The 16,666-nt window shown below is 45.6% G+C and overlaps 1 protein-coding gene across 2 annotated transcripts; it reads left to right on the forward strand.

Moving 5' to 3' along the window:
- The first annotated feature begins 187 nt into the window (after window positions 1-187).
- On the forward strand, window positions 188-15,743 carry LOC139557061 (interferon-related developmental regulator 2-like). 2 transcript variants are annotated; one of them, XM_071371386.1, is made up of 13 exons: window positions 205-648; window positions 2,001-2,063; window positions 7,456-7,572; window positions 7,658-7,748; window positions 9,471-9,595; window positions 9,953-10,110; window positions 10,230-10,283; window positions 10,509-10,687; window positions 10,903-11,011; window positions 12,262-12,396; window positions 12,570-12,698; window positions 12,887-12,979; window positions 14,916-15,743. In XM_071371386.1, exons 1-13 carry the CDS (start codon window positions 609-611, stop codon window positions 14,994-14,996), a joined length of 1,374 nt encoding a protein of 457 aa, XP_071227487.1. In that variant the 5' UTR covers window positions 205-608; the 3' UTR covers window positions 14,997-15,743. The 2 variants fall into 2 exon arrangements, with proteins under 2 accessions (XP_071227488.1, XP_071227487.1); XM_071371387.1 differs by lacking the exon at window positions 2,001-2,063 and having other exon boundaries at window positions 188-648.
- The last annotated feature ends 923 nt before the right edge of the window (window positions 15,744-16,666 follow it).

Raw genomic sequence — 16,666 nt, forward strand, 5'->3', positions numbered from 1 at the left:
TTACATTCCTCACCACACAAATCCTCAGACAGACAATCCAAACGGCTTTATTAAATGTATGGTATTGTGGGCACTGTAGCTTAATCGAAGATGAATTTATGCTTTGGGCACTTGAGCGAGAATCATCATATGACTACAATACCCAACTTCGCCTACAATATCTAAAAAGAGGTGGAGCATGTCCGGTCTGGAAAGCGGTTACTGAGGAGAAGATGGTGGAATTTGAAACAGTAATGTGCTCGATACTCTGTCCCAAACACTTTGACAAATATTTTCTATCTCAACCTGGCATTAGATATCGGCTACCCGGAGACAATCACAGATAATATATTCTGAAACATTGAAGAAAACGACATTCATCGAGTTGTAAGAGCTAACTCAATGATATTGTCTGCCGTGGTGGCTGAAACGTGGTGCCACTGAAAACACGACGTGGGTGTATTGTTAGTTTGGCTAGCCAAGTTTTGGCTATATTTGTTTTGGAAATCTGGTGTCATCGCACAAACTAAGAACTTGAATATCATCTGGGATTGTGTTCAAAAAGACTGACACCGGTGGTGCCCTGCTGACAATTGGAAGGGAAGTGGTGAAGAAACCTGACTGGCGACATGCCAAGGATTAAAAAAGGGAAACGTGGTTCGAACAAGTGTAAGCTAACTGCTAACCTTTTTTTTTACCAACACACGATCATGTGTAGTAGAAGGGCTAATATCTTCTATACTGGACAAACTAAGATGGCATAGGTAGTTAGCTAAGTGTTGTGCAACTGCCAGAATTGATCAGCATATGGAACAAAGTTACTAGCTATTACAGTATTTTCTTATTGAATGTCAATTTCTTTGATACTAACACATAACGGCTATAAGACATATCTGTATGCTATGCATTGTTTTATTTTTTGCATTCCTAGCTAGCCAATTTATCTTGCTTTAGCTAACTTGGGTTTGTATAATTTACCACTTGATCATTCAAAGTGACATTACAACATAGTGTAACATAACGTTAGTGGCAAGTCTGCTCTAAAGCTAGACAAGCATGAATGGTAAAACGCTTGTCCCTGAGATAATTTTTAGCAGGGTTCGTGTCAGTCTCTGAAAATGTCTCAAGTGAGGTCATTTGCCTGTGATGGGCCAACACGACTCGATCCTGGTCCTTTGACCGGCAATGCTGTCACATTTCACACGTTTAGATCAGAATGCGGGACATACAGTTACAATGCTTTTGTGTACTGTGTGTGTCTTTTCGTTATACCTATTTTGTGCCGACCACATGTTTGCCAGAGCTTGTAGCTATATAACTAGCAGGGCGTTCTGCTCGCCGCCCCTGGTAAATTGTGGTTTGATGTGGGTAGTGCACATCATATGCTGACGCAACACATCCCCGGTGGACTTGGCAGAGATTTCAATTGCGTACTCCTCACGTCCTCGTCTCCTAATCAAAATCCATTGGAGGAGAAGATCAGAGGGGAAGGACTTCCGGCTTTCTCATCCAATGGATTTTGAGAAGGGTATGGAGGGGGAGAAGAGGCGCATGCCATTGGGTGCTTCCCTGTGTCGGATTGCTGAAGCTGGAACTCAGATTTGCCAGATGTACAGGTGGCCAAATGTCAGTAGTGTGGTGGAAACCTCAAATTATGAATCATAATGAACTTATGCTCAACTAGAATGCATTAGCTAGCCATCTCCCAAGTAAAATCCAGGTTTATCACAAACACAGACTAATCTCATAGTATATATTACACTTACACACAGAACTCTCCATATGACAATACTAAAGATGGCAGAATTCATCTTATTGATGTTCCATTTATGAGAATTATCAAACTGTAGAAAATGTTCTGACGGGTTTACAGAGAAGACTGTCTGGGGGAAGCAAGAGATACATTTCTGAAAGCAACATGAGGAGGTTTAGTCTCTGTCTAAAAGTCTCTTCCTCCACCCATGGCCAACTTGCTATCCATCCATCCACCCCTCCCCTCTCCACCTGAACCCCTTTTACAGGCTCTCTCCGACATGAGGTTCTACAATTGCAGCTGTCAGCCAAGGGCCCCCTGTCTCTCAAAGGTAACGCAGCAGAGCTCCAACCCCTGGCCTGCTTCAAACCTTATTCCTCATTTGTCACCTGGACCCATTTTATGCCTATGGCCATCTGTCAACTATTCCCGTTTGACCATCACATCCCAATACTTCCCCATCCACTTAACACCTCTTTACCATTGGACGTCATTGTCACAATTAATATGGTCTTGCATGGCCCATGACGTTACAGGTGTAGTAGCTGCTTTCAACCATTCCTAACTATAGCTGTGTTCAAATACCCATACTAGCATAGTGTATACTACATACTTAATGGGTATATACTACATACTATATACTATTAGTTCATCTTAGTGTACTGTAAACCATCGGTATCATTTCAGTTGAGCGTACTAGCGCTCCGCCTGTCTACCTGGAAGTTGATGCTGTTGCTATGCAACCTCTTGCTAGCTTGTTAGCATAACAAATGACTAGCTAGACATTTTACGATTTCGGGTGGGTTCGTAAATTCAATCTGGAGTGCCAGAGTGCGTTTGTAAATCCAGAGCGTTGTCAGATTGTCTGTTTGTAAATTCAGAGTGTTTTGCTCTCTGGCTGAGGAGTAGGGTTAATCTGAGCTTTCTGACCTCACCGCGGCAGTCAAGCACCCAAGCTAACGTTGGCTAGCTTGCTAGCTATTTCCAGACACAAATGAGAGAACAGAACTCACTCTGACCACTTTACTCGCCCTGGCAGAGCTGGTTAGACTGTTTGTTATCCAGAGTGTTGGTGACCGTAACTGTGCTGCTGGCAACAATTTAATTACGCTTTCTTTTGCCAACATTTACTGTCATATATTCAATGAGCGTTCGTAAATTCATCCGTTATTCTGCACTCTGGCACACACAGAGAGTGCTCTGAAATTGGAGTAGATAGCCAGAATTAACAATGTCCATTGAGAACGCACAACGACTATACCACTTAGCTAAGAATGACGTGAATAATCAAGTCAATAAACGTTGGTTAGTTAGATTATAATTAATATACTGCCTGGCAAGTTCAAATTATTAGTAAAAAAAAAGAAATTTTCAAATGATTAGTTGTCAACTAACGTTAGGTAACTAGCTAACAACATACCGGTACATATTACTGCTGTAAAGCTGTGGTTCATAAGGATGGCGTAGCTAACAAATTCAGCCAACAACGTGTAACGTAACTAATTTGAAAAGTCATTACTTTATTACATTGCTCAACAGTTTCTTAACATTTGTCATAATTAGTTAAAGCAATGAATTTGTATCCACTCTCTCGTCAGACTTTGGCTGCATAATTTCTGCCGGTTTCTTCAAATCGGAGAATTGTGAAGCCATGCCCATTTGCTGAAGAAATGCATTATGGTCCCTAAAAGCACGGAAATGGTGTCCACCTGCTTGTGTACTTCATATTTTGGCGAATGTAGTACAACATCCGGGAACTTTTGGCATACTAACTATATCCATACTATGACCAATTGAGTACTATATACTCAATTTATGTCACGAATAGTATGGTTAGTGTGGTTAGTATGAGTATTTGAACACAGCTCTTGTCTTCTGGGAGTTGACTGCTGTATGTTTTTCCCTGCCTATCACCTCAGCTGGTCTCATGTCCCAGGATTCCCAGCATTCTCTCCCCCTATGTCCTGCTAACGCTGTATCACCAGATGGATACTCCCAGCTCCACCCTCCCCTCTGCACCCCACCCCTCCCCTGATTGTGATGCCATGTTAGCCAACTCACTGACCTCACTCTTCTCATAGAGGCTTCATTCAGAATGCTGCATGGCACTCTCTCAAAACCATAGCATTACCATTCGTCAGCTTTCCTATCTCGTACACCCTGTGTTGTTTTGATGCTCTATGGTTCAGGTTCTTTCCTCAGAGAAATCTGTTTGTAATTCCAGTCATGTTGTGATGTGCCAGAATCTGACTTAGTTTTTTTTAACCTTGAGCAGCCGGGAAGTTGCTTATGAAAAGCTGCGTTAAAGACCCAATTGGCCAAGACTAAGTCTATATGTGGGCACAGGAAGCCCATGCTGGTATGTGAGAGACAGTATGGTCCCCAGTAAGGGGGGGGGGGGGGGGTGTGGTTACGACAATGAGGTCCCGCCCTTTTCCTCTAACTGGAGGTATGGAGAGAAGAGAAGCCCTGCCACTCAAGCGCCTCCCCTTGGCATGACTGAGGTGCATTGTGGAAACGTTGAGTGATTGCTATGGGCTGACACGTGCATGGTGGTTCGGAACACGGGCACACACTCCCCAGGCGGGGTCAAGGTTGCTCACCAGTAAGTCACGTGACTGATAAAGGCCCACTCAGGATCACTAGGAACAGAGTGGTGAGGTGAGTGACACTTATTGAATTAGATCAATGGCAGTCGTTGTAGAATAGAAACTAAAATTAATGGATGTGTTTCCTGGAAGTCATTGTTTCTCTGTGGACTTCATAGTAAATGTGGTCATACTATTTTATTTTTAATTGAACCTTTGACTAGACAAGTCAGTTAAGAACCAATTCTTATTTACAATGACGACCTACCCCGGCCAAACCCTAACTCGGACGACACTGGGCCAATTGTGCACCGCCCTATGGGACTCCCAATCACGTCCGGTTGTGATACAGCCTGGAATCGAACCACGGTCTGTAGTGATGCCTCTAACACTGAGATGTAGTGCCTTAGACAGCTGCGCCACTCGGGAGCCCATATTATATAAGCCTGGAGGTCATACTATTATATACACTACAGTACTGTTGTCATCAGCTCATGCCTCAAAGTTCCTCCTGTGTTTTTACCCAAGTTATTCTCAGACATGTTATTTTAAAGGCTTCCCCTAGCCCTAGAGCCATTGAACAGGAAGGGGATTGAATCGCTGGATTCCCTCCGTCCAGGTCTGTCAGCCCGGTGAACTTTCCTCCAGTAACGCTCTCTCTGATGGGGCAGGCCAGATGACTGGCTGGGCTTGTGGGACAGAGATATAGGTAGAAGTGTGTGTGGGGGAGTTGGGCTGTGGGGGGGGTCAGCCTGGCCAGAACTGGGTTAGGCTCCCATGCTGGCTCAGGGCTTTCTAATGTTGTCAGGATTACCGTGGGCCAGTCACATAGTCGTTGCAGTGACCCGGACGGTCATTGTGTGGGATGGGGGTCAGGCAGGTCGTGTCAGTGTGACCCAGAGGCTACAACCTCACTATGGAACATGGAAACTATGGCCTCTTCGGCGAACAGTACTGTAGGAAGAGGACAGGTCATACCCGTGTCAGGGCCACTGAGGTCATGGATCTCATTGATATCCATAAAGCCCTCCATGGTAGACGAACCATCAAGATGGAAAATTACAAGTCAAATGTTATCCAATTTACCAGGAATACTGTTGATTTAATCGAAGCGCATGTACAAGTTGAAAGACTTGTGAGAGCGTGGCCTGAAGAGCCGTCCCTCACTTTGAATTCAGGCAGGAAATCAACATTTGCCCAACAGTTGGTATCTGTAGTACAGCAGCAGACAGTGCAGAACCAGTCAAATGTTAATAATGTAATGGAGACTATGGTGTTTCTGCCACCTGTCAGGTTAGGGCCACAGTCCGGTAGCTGTGCTACTGGCAGTGCCAGTCGAATCAAATCAAAGGTTATTCATTTATTGCATTCACAGATTTGCAGATGTTATCGCGGTTGCAGTGAAATCCTTGTGCTTCCAGCTCCAACAATGCAGTAATACCTAGCAACAAAACCAAAAAATACACATAATCCAGAAATATTCTATAAATTACATAGGACGAACCATGACCAGAATACAGTATATTCCGTGTAGTATGTAAACATTTAAGTGAGCAGTGTTCTGTGACTGTATGTACATAGGGCAGTAGTCTCAAGGTTCAGGGCAGGGTACTGGGCGGAGGGCTGCTAGTGTTGACTGCTTAACAGGCTGATGGTCTGGAGATGGAAGCTGCTTCTCAGTCACTCGGTCCCGGCTTTGATGCACCTCTGTCTCCGCCGTCTAGATGTTAGCGGGGTGAACAGGCCTTTGCTCGGTAGCTGAGGTCCTTTTGATCGTCTTGGAGGGCAGGCAGTGTGCCTCCGGTGATGCGTCGGGCTGACCGTACCAACCTCTGGGGAGCCCTGCGGTTGCGCATGGTGCGATTTACCGTACCAGGCGGTGATACAGCCTGACGGGATGCTCTCAATTGTGCATCTGTAGAAGTTTGTGAGGGGCTTAGGTGCCAAGCCAAATGTCTTCAGCCTCCTGAGTTTGAAGAGGTGCTGTTGGGCCTTCACCATACTGTGTGAAGGGACCGTTTCAGGTGGTTAGTGATTAGCACACCGTGAAACTTGAAGCTTTTGACCCTCTCCGCTGCGGCCCCGTCGATGTGGATAGGGGCTTGCTTTCTGCTGTCTCCTGTAGTCCACAATCCTTCATTTTGTTGAGGGTGAGGTTATTGTCCTTCCACCAGTCTGCCAGGGCTCTCATCTACTCCCTGTAGGCAGTCTCGTCGTTGTTGGTCACCAGGCCTACCACTGTTGTGTCGTCAGCAAACTTGATGGTTTTGTTTGAGAAGTGCGTGGCCACGCGGTCATGGGTGAACAGGGTGTACAGGAGGGGGGCTGAACACACCACCCTTGTGGACACGCCACCCTTGTGGGGCATCTGTGTTGGGGATCAGTGTGGTTGCCTACCTTCACCACTTGGTGTCAGACTGTCAGGAAGTCCAGGACCCAGTTGCACAGGGAGGGGTTCAGACCCAGATCCCTGAGCTTAATGATGAGCTTGGAGGGTACTGTGGTTTTGAAGGCTGAGCTATAGTCAATGAACAGCATTCTTACATAGGTATTTCTCTTGTCCAGCTGGGATAGGGCAGTGTGCAGTGAAATGGCGATTTCATAAACTGGTTCGGGAATCAGTCAGCCCTGGGCATGTTAGAGTTATGAGAATACATCTATAATCGTACAATTATTTCTTAGTTTGGGCCTATGGAGGACGATTTGGGTCACGGGTGGACGGTTAGTTTCTCATTTGGGTATCAAGCTGGAAAAGTTTAAGAACCCCTGGTCTAGGGTGTAAGGAGGTGTTATGGTCCCTAACTCGCCTCTCAAAGCACTTCATAGTGACGGACGTGAGTGGTGCGGGGCGATAGTAATTTAGTTCAGTTACCTTCGCTTTCTTGGGCGCAGGAACAACGCGACCAGCATTCCCAGTTTAGCTACGTGGGTGTGCTCGTGTCAGCACCGGGGGCAGAATAGACCCTGCTCTCTATAAGGAGCGGTTCCTGGGATATCATTACTGACGGACACCAACAGCTGAGCCACTGACAGACGTGGTTCACTTCGAGCTCACTCTTCTTCTCTCCTCCCCTGCCCCCCTCCGGTCCCTGCTCTCACTTCCTCTTCTCTCAATTCTTTCTCTCGTTCTCGTAGGCGGGAGGAATGGGGTGAAGGGTGAGTCGGGTGCCAGTGATGATGAGCTGGCGTCTGACGTGCTCAGTCACTACAGCAGCGCCAGCGAGAGCGCCTCGGTCGTGGACGAGGCCACTGGTGGGTACACACACACACACACACACACACACACACACACACACACAGAGGACAGCATCATTGCCTTGTATCTTGTCCACCACAGGGGGAGGTGGTGAACCAGTAGATGAACAGACTGCCCAGGAGGAGACGGAGGACAAGCTGAAACAATGCATAGATAACCTGATGGACAAAAGGTGCGTCTCACAGGTTTTAAAATGTTTTTACGCAAGGACTTATTGTACACATTCTAACTGCACAAAAAACGAAAGCCACCGATGTTGCTAGTACTTGTCTAAATGGACAATAGGAACATGCGGTGCCTTCAGAAAGTATTCAAACCTCTTGACTTTTTCCACGTTTTGTCGTTAAAGCCTGAATTTGAAGTTTATTTAATTTACCTTGTTTGCCATTGGCCTGCACACAATAATATCCCGTAATGTCAAAGTGGAATTATGTTTACAAATTAATAAAAAATGTAATGTCTTGAGTCAATAAGTATTCAACCTCTTTGTTATAGCAAACCTAAATAAGTTCAGGAGTAAACATGTGCTTCAAGTCACATAAGTTACATGGACTGTGTGCAATAATAGTGTTTAACATGATTTTTGAATGACTACCTCATCTCTGTACCCCACACATACAATTATCTGTAAGGTCCCTCGGTCGAGCAGTGAATTTCAAAAATAGATTCAACAACAAAGAACAGGGAGGTTTTTCAATGCCTCGCAAAGAAGGGCACCTATTGGTAGATGGGTACAAATAAAATAAAGCAGACATTGAATATCCATTTGAGCATGGTGAAGTTATTAATTACACTTTGGAGGGTGTATCAATACACCCAGTCACTACAAAGACGCAGGCGTCCTTCCTAACTCAGTTGCCGGAGAGGAAGAAAACCTCTCAGGGATTTCACCATGAGGCCAATGGTGACTTTAAAACAGTTGAAAGGCTGATGGGAGAACAGGATGGATCAACAACATTGTAGTTACTCCACAATACTAACCTAATTGACAGAGTGAAAAGGAAGCCTGTACAGAATAAAAAAATATTACAAAACATGCATCCTGTTTGCAATAAGACGCTAAAGTAAAACTGTAAAAAATGTAGCGCGGAAATTGACTTTGTCCTCAACACAAAGCATTATGTTTGGGGCAAACACAACACATCAGCATGGTGGTGGCTGCATGGTGTTATGGGTATGCTCGTCATTGGCAAGGACTAAGGAGGTTTTAGGATAAAAAGAAACGGAATGGAGCTAGGCACAGGCAAAATTCTAGAGGAAAACCTGGTTGTCTGTTGCTTTCCAACAGACACCAGGAGACAAATTCACCTTTCCACAGGACAGTAACCTAGGACACAAGGCCAAATGTACACTGGAGTTGCTTACCAAGACGACATTGAGTGTTTTTGAGTGGCCTAGTTACAGTTTGGACTTAAATCTGCTTGAAAATCGATGGCAAGACTTGAAAATGGAGGTCTAGCAATGATCAACAAACAACTTGAGAGGTTAAAGAATTTTAAAGCTAATGTGCAAATATTGTACAGTCCAGGTGTGCAAAGCTCTTAGACTTACCCAGATAGACTCACAGCTATAATCACTGCCAAAGGTGATTCTAACATGTATTGACTCAGGGGGTTGAATACTTATCTAATCAATAGATATTTTGTTTTTTTACAAATCTTCCAATGAGAGTATTTTGTGTAGATCGTTGACAAAAAAAATGACACAATGAGAGAGTATATTGTGTAGATCGTTGACAAATAAAATGACAAGTCCATTTTAATCCCACTCTGTAAAAAGTCAAGTGGTGCGAATACTTCCAACGATGGTGTACGAGTTGTCCTCTCGTAACGACAGCATTAGGCAGAGATGTGTAGAGACGTACTGACGTGGTCCTTCCTCCCGTCCCGCTCAGTGCAAAGACGCGCCTGGCAGCCCTAAGCTCTCTGGGAGGGGCCTTTTCCTCCAAGCTGCTCTATGACTTCCTGATAGAGCGACGCCTCACCGTCAGCGACTGCCTGGAGAGGAGCCTGCGCAAGGGTGAGACACCACAGCACTGTGTGTGGGTTGTGGTATATGAATTACGGTGGTAAATATAGTCAAACGTACATCACTTTAGGTGGTGCTGGCCTGAGTAAAAACTTGAAAAGATGATTAGGACTTACACTTGCTCTACCATACCTTTTTATTTGGCTTGAAATGTAACTATTTCTATCCAAAAATGGAGCTTCATCGAGTCTGACTTTAGGCTCTACGAATTCAGTTAATCTTCTGATTGACCAAGTCCTGCGATAGCCTGACTTCTCTTGTCGAGCTTGTAAAATGGGATCTTACCCCTCCACCCTTTTCCATCCCTCTACTCTGTTTCTGTCCCTTCTCTCCGTTCTTCTCTCTCAGGTGGTGGAGAGGAGCAGGCTGCAGCGGCCACAGTGTGTGCCCAGCTGTGTGTGCAGCTCGGCGGGGGGGACGAGGGCGAGGAGGGTTTCAAGATCCTCCGGCCCGTCCTCAGCGCCATCATGATTGACGGCTGTGCCAGTATGGCCGCCCGCCAGAGTGTGAGTGTCACCATTGGCCTTCGTCACACTCCTGTTGTCGACGGCCGTCTTTCCACTAAGAGTGCCTTCTTTGTAAGTCGGCGTTTTTTAAAAGTTGTTCATCCCTCTTCCTCTTGCAGTGTGCCCGAGCGCTGGGTATGTGCTGCTACGTTTCTGCTGCGGAAGACGGAGAGGTGAGATTCTCTAGAAATCCTTCTGATTCTATTTCTCTGTAGCTGGAAAAGAGATGTAGTATGGAAAATCAAGATCCAGAAATTGAGTCTGAATGCATGGTTATCTCTCTCTCTCTCTCTCTCTCTCTCTCTCTCTCTCTCTCTCTCTCTCTCTCTTTGTCTCTCTCTCTCTCTTTGTCTCTCTCTCTCTCTTTGTCTCTGTCATTATTTTTTCCTCTGTGGCAGGACTTGGTGAAATCCATGAGTCACCTGGAGAGTGTGTTCACCATGTCGTACCCCAACCGCGAGGGCACTCTGCCCACCCCCAATGCCGGTGCCCCTGGGCTCCACAGCGCCGCCCTGCATGCCTGGGGCCTGCTCGTCACCCTCTGCCCCGCCTCCCGCCTCACTGTGCTGCTGGACCTGTGAGTGACACACACAGACCGACAGGGGCTGCGTCTCAAATGACACCCCCCGTTCCCCATTTAGTGCCGTAGTCCTGCCCTGCATATTTGACTAAAGAAGTGCACTGTATGGCCACGACATGGGGAATAGGGTGCTATTTGAGACACAACCGGGATCTGAATATATAACCTGCCACATTGCTCAGCTCACGTCCTCGGTCTCCTCTTGTGCGCAGACATCTACCCAAGCTACAGGCCTGCCTGGAGAGCAGCGACGTGAACTACAGGATAGCTGTTGGGATGACCATAGCCTTGCTGGTTGAACTGGGAAGAGATATAGACAGGGTATGTTTTGCCTAATGAACAACCAGGGGCTGTATGTGTCAAGCATTACATTTAACATTTACATTTAAGTCATTTAGCAGACGCTCTTATCCAGAGCGACTTACAAATTGGTGCATTCACCTTATGATATCCAGTGGAACAACCACTTTACAATAGTGCATCTAACTCTTTTAAGGGGGGGGGGGTTAGAAGGATTACTTTATCCTATCCTAGGTATTCCTTAAAGAGGTGGGGTTTCAGGTGTCTCCGGAAGGTGGTGATTGACTCCGCTGACCTGGCGTCGTGAGGGAGTTTGTTCCACCATTGGGGTGCCAGAGCAGCGAACAGTTTTGACTGGGCTGAGCGGGAACTGTACTTCCTCAGAGGTAGGGAGGCGAGCAGGCCAGAGGTGGATGAACGCAGTGCCCTTGTTTGGGTGTAGGGCCTGATCAGAGCCTGAAGGTACGGAGGTGCCGTTCCCCTCACAGCTCCGTAGGCAAGCACCATGGTCTTGTAGCGGATGCGAGCTTCAACTGGAAGCCAGTGGAGAGAGCGGAGGAGCGGGGTGACGTGAGAGAACTTGGGAAAGTTGAACACCAGACGGGCTGCGGCGTTCTGGATGAGTTGTAGGGGTTTAATGGCACAGGCAGGGAGCTCAGCCAACAGCGAGTTGCAGTAATCCAGACGGGAGATGACAAGTGCCTGGATTAGGACCTGCGCCGCTTCCTGCGTGAGGCAGGGTCGTACTCTGCGAATGTTGTAGAGCATGAACCTACAGGAACGGGTCACCGCCTTGATGTTAGTTGAGAACGACAGGGTGTTGTCCAGGATCACGCCAAGGTTCTTAGCACTCTGGGAGGAGGACACAATGGAGTTGTCAACCGTGATGGCGAGATCATGGAACGGGCAGTCCTTCCCCGGGAGGAAGAGCAGCTCCGTCTTGCCGAGGTTCAGCTTGAGGTGGTGATCCGTCATCCACACTGATATGTCTGCCAGACATGCAGAGATGCGATTCACCACCTGGTTATCAGAGGGGGGAAAGCATCTGAGTAGGAGTGCTGATTTAGGATCAGTTTTGCCTTCTAGATCACAATGAATATGATTACATGGGGGGGGCTGATCTGAGATCAGCACCGACGTTCTCTGACACTTTGTAAAAACAGGCCCTGGTTCTACTCGCTCGGCAGCTCAAACACAATATGGAGGCAATGTAAAGTCCGTGGAGAGGAAGTGGGGGAAATATCCCCGCTGATCCTTGTTTTTCTGTGCAGGAATTTGAGTTTGAAGACAGCGACACGCTGTGCGAGTGCCTGAAGGGCCTGGCCACCGACGGGAACAAGCACCGTGCCAAGAACGACAGGCGGAAACAGCGCACCATATTCAGAGAGGTGTTACATTACATAGAGGTGAGGGACCACGAGTCACCCTGAACGTTAACCGGTGCAAGGTTCTAACATTGCTCGAGGGTTTTTAAATCACACCAGACCAGTCACTGTAACTGGAGACCATTGGTCAGTCAGTGAGAGAAATGTGTAATGTTGGGGTTTTTTTTATGCCATTTTTGCCCAATGTCGTGCAGAATGAGGACTTCTCCGAGGAGAACATCCGCTTTGGTGTGGAGGGCATCTACATCGACAGCTGGATGCGCAGGAGGGTCTACGACGCCTTCAAAGAGGTGCTGGAGTCTGGAGTGAGACACCATCTTCAGGTTTGATCAAAAGTCTAGGTCTATACCTGTGTTGGTAGGATATAGTTGATATCTATGCTATAAAGAGACTATCTCTGCAACAAATGTTCTAATCAAGTCTTTCTGGAAGGTTTGTGATGCTTGCTTGCCTCTTTATTTATCCTTTGGAAATGGCTAGTTTTAAATGGTGTGCCTGGTCTTGTCTCTAGTTTAACCCACTGCTGAGGGACATATTTGGCCTGGGACCCCCCCAGATACTGGACTCGTCTGTCAAATCCAGCAAGATCTCCCGTTTCGAGAAGGTGACCCCCATGTCCTATGACTGTCTCCAAACACACCTCCCACCAGCACATAACCCTTTGTCATGAAACCACGACCACTGACAAATACCCACTTCACCTGACACATACCTGTTCAACAACCACATGGTGCATTTCATGTGAGATCTCCACTGTCTAATTATACTGAACAAAAATATCAACTTAGCATGCGACAATTTCAAAGGTTTTACTGAGTTACAGTTCATATAAGGAAAATCAATCAATTGAAATGAGTTCATTAGGCTCTAATCTATGGATCTCACATGACTGGGCAGGGGTGCAGCCAAGTGGGTGGGCCTTGGAGGGCATAGGCCCACCCACTTAGCAGCCAGCCCACTCATTGGGGAGCCAGGCTTAGCAAATCAGAATGAGTTTTCCCCCACAAAATAGCTTTATTACAGACAGCAATACTGTTGAGAAGCCCCTCACTGACGATCCACTACATGAAGAAGCCGGATGTGGAGGTCCTGGGCTGGTGTGGTTACACGTGCTCTGCAGTTGTGAGGCCGGTTGGACATACTGCTAAATTCTCTAAAACGATGTTGGAAGAAGCTTTTGGTAGAGAAATTAACATTCAATTCTCTGGCACCAACTCTGGGGGACATTCCTGCAGTGAGCATGCCAATTGAAAAATCTGTGGCGTTGTGTTGTGACAAAACTGTACATTTTAAAGTGGCCTTTTATTGTCCCCAGCACAAGGTGCACCTGTGTAATGATCATGGTGTTTATAATCAGCTTATTTATATGCCATACCGGTCAGGTAGAAAGATTATCTTGGCAAAGGAGAAAGGCCCACTAACAGGGATGTAAAAAATAAATACATATGTTTGCATAAAATTTAAGAGAAATAATCTTTTTGTGCGAATGGAAAATGTCAGGGATTTTTTATTTCAGCTCATGAAACATGGGACCAACACTTTACATTTTGCGTTTATTTTTGTTTAGTGTAAATGATTGTCGGTTAAACAAAATGTACTGGTCCGTTTTGATTTAGCAGTACCATGAAATGTTATGAGTTTGCCTAGTCTTCACAGGACTGCCCTCCATATTGGCATTCTTTATTTTGAAGGGTGTAAGTCTAACCCAGGGGTGTCAAACATACGGCCCGCGGGCCGGAACCGGCCCCCAAGGAGGTTCGATCAGGCCCGCAGGATAATTTGAAAGTGGAAAAAATGCATAAAAGACATGGAATTAATATTTTTAATTCGCTGCAATTCATGGATTATCCGCTAAGGGGCGCACTCTTTCCATCAGAGTAGAAGACAAGCCGCATCACTGAGACAGACTGAAAACAGCAGACGGTATCAATGCGCCATCTGCTGCTTGTTACGACGTTGTTAATACCTTGGTCTCTACCTCTCCGCTACACCCTCATTAGCCAAAATGTCGTTATCCAAACGGAGAAAAGTAGATAAGGAGTGTAGAATTTTCAAAGAAAAATGGACCACGTCCTATTTATTTACAGAGATGCACGGAAAACCTTCGTGCTTGGTGTGTTTGCAACAAGTTTCGGTATTGAAGGAATATAATATTCGACGCCACTACGAGACTCATCACAGCGAAAAATATGACGGCTTGCAATTAAAGTTTTGTGCCTTTGTACAATCAGTGGGATCAGTTGCAATGCATATTTGTGAATGATAAAAGTAAATTGCACATTTGTCTAAGGAAATATGAGGTGTTTCATGAAATGTTTTGTAAAAGGATAGTTCATTAAATTTCAATATTTTCCTAATGTTCTTGTGCTTCTTTACACCAAAACAAAGGAAAGACATGATATTTTGGTTATTTATAGCAGAGTATGGTATAATTTTAATGGTCCGGCCCACTTGACATCTCCCTAGGCCGTATGTGGCCCACGATGCGAAATGAGTTTGACACCCCTGGTCTAACCTGTTGATTTATTTTCCTCTCACAGCATCTGTTCAACTCGGCGGCATTCAAAGCCAGGACTAAACTAAGGAACAAAGTGAGGGACAAGCGAGCAGATGTGATGTGAGGAATTGATGGAACGTGCCGTAGCCATATAGGACGAAGACCGAGGAGAAGAATACTGGGGTGTATTCATTGAAGCGAAAGGTCTGGAATGTTGGAGACCAATGTGATGAATAGAGCTGACATGATTTCCTATTCAAAATGACAGACAATCCTGTCTGTTCTACACAGTACATTTCTATAGTGAACCTTCTGTAACGTTGCACCCTCCTTCCTGTACAGCCCCCTGGCCCAAATTGTCATCATGCCCCCTACCCTTCGTCTCACAGGACCCAGTGGCTGCTGCCAAACCAGGGACTTGGCAGACAATGCAAACGTGTGTTTTTATTTAATTTAACACCACAATAAAACTGACCTATGAGATGCCTGAAAATAAAACAAAAAGGTAGTTTATTGTACCATTTTTAAAATTAATATTTTGGATGAACATCTAAACCATTTTTGGTCATGTATTTTACTTTCTAATTTATTGAAAGTGGGAGAACAGTATGATTTTTAAAGTAAGTTATTTTTAGACTTCAAATATGGGAAGAAGACTAAGAGAATTAAGGTGTCATTTTTCATGTATATTTTTATGCAGGTTGGTTGTGCATAATAATGCATATGTATATACAAATGCATATGTATGTATTCAAGGAGTGCATTGAACAATGGAGATGTATTTTGACAAGCAATGCTATGTAATAACCCAAAGGGTTAGGCAAATTAATTGATTATGGATAAATGAAATGTAATAAACACTCACACCAAGGATGTATCTGTTCATTATTTTCCTTAAGTGGGTTTAAAAATATTTGAATGTTCACATTGTAATGCAGATACCAAAGGCAAGGCATGAAAAGGTACCAATTAAACTAAGCAAAAAAAGAAATGTCCTCTCACTGTCAACTGTTTATTTTCAGCAAACTTAACATGTGTAAATATTTGTATGAACATAAGATTCAGCAATTGAGACAAACTCAACAAGTTCCACAAATGTGACTAACAGAAATTGAATAATGTGTCCCTGAACAACGGGGGGGGGGTCAAAAGTAACAGTCAGTGGCCACCAGCTGCATTAAGTACTGCAGTGCATCTCCTCATGGACTTTGCCAATTCTTCTTGTGAGATGTTACCCCACTCTTCCACCAAGGCACCTGCAAGTTCCCAGTACATTTCTGGGGGATATGGCCCTAGTCCTCACCCTCAGATCCAACAGGTCCAGACGTGCTCAATGGGATTGAGATCCGGGCTCTTCGCTGGCCATGGCAGAACACTGAAATTCCTGTCTTGCAGGAAATCATGCACAGAACGAGCAGTATGGCTGGTGGCATTGTCATGGAGGGTAATGTCAGGATGAGCCTGCAGGAAGGGTACCACATGAGGGAGGAGGAGGTCTTCCCTGTAACGCACGGTTTTGAGATTGCCTGCAATGACAAGCTCAGTCCGATGATGCTGTGACACACTGCCCCAGACCATGACGGACCCTCCACTTCCAAATTGATCCCGCTCCAGAGTACAGGCCTCGGCGTAACGCTCATTCCTTCGAAGATAAACGTGAATCCGACCATCACCCCTGGTGAGACAAAACCGCGACTCGTGTGAGAGCACTTTTTGCCAGTCCTGTCTGGTCTAGCGACAGTGGGTTTGTGCCCATAGGTGATGTTGCAGGTGATGTCTGGTGAGGACCTTGCT

Source organism: Salvelinus alpinus, chromosome 28, assembly GCF_045679555.1.
Source record: "Salvelinus alpinus chromosome 28, SLU_Salpinus.1, whole genome shotgun sequence".
NCBI classification, from domain to species: domain Eukaryota; kingdom Metazoa; phylum Chordata; class Actinopteri; order Salmoniformes; family Salmonidae; genus Salvelinus; species Salvelinus alpinus.

Bases quoted from the DNA above. Each gene is read 5' to 3' on its own strand.
- LOC139557061 (XM_071371386.1), top strand. From the start codon at position 609: ATGCCAAGGATTAAAAAAGGGAAACGTGGTTCGAACAAGT. The intron at 7,749-9,470 runs GTGCGTCTCACA...CGTCCCGCTCAG, and splicing joins GATAACCTGATGGACAAAAG to TGCAAAGACGCGCCTGGCAG. The intron at 10,688-10,902 runs GTGAGTGACACA...TCTTGTGCGCAG, and splicing joins CTCACTGTGCTGCTGGACCT to ACATCTACCCAAGCTACAGG.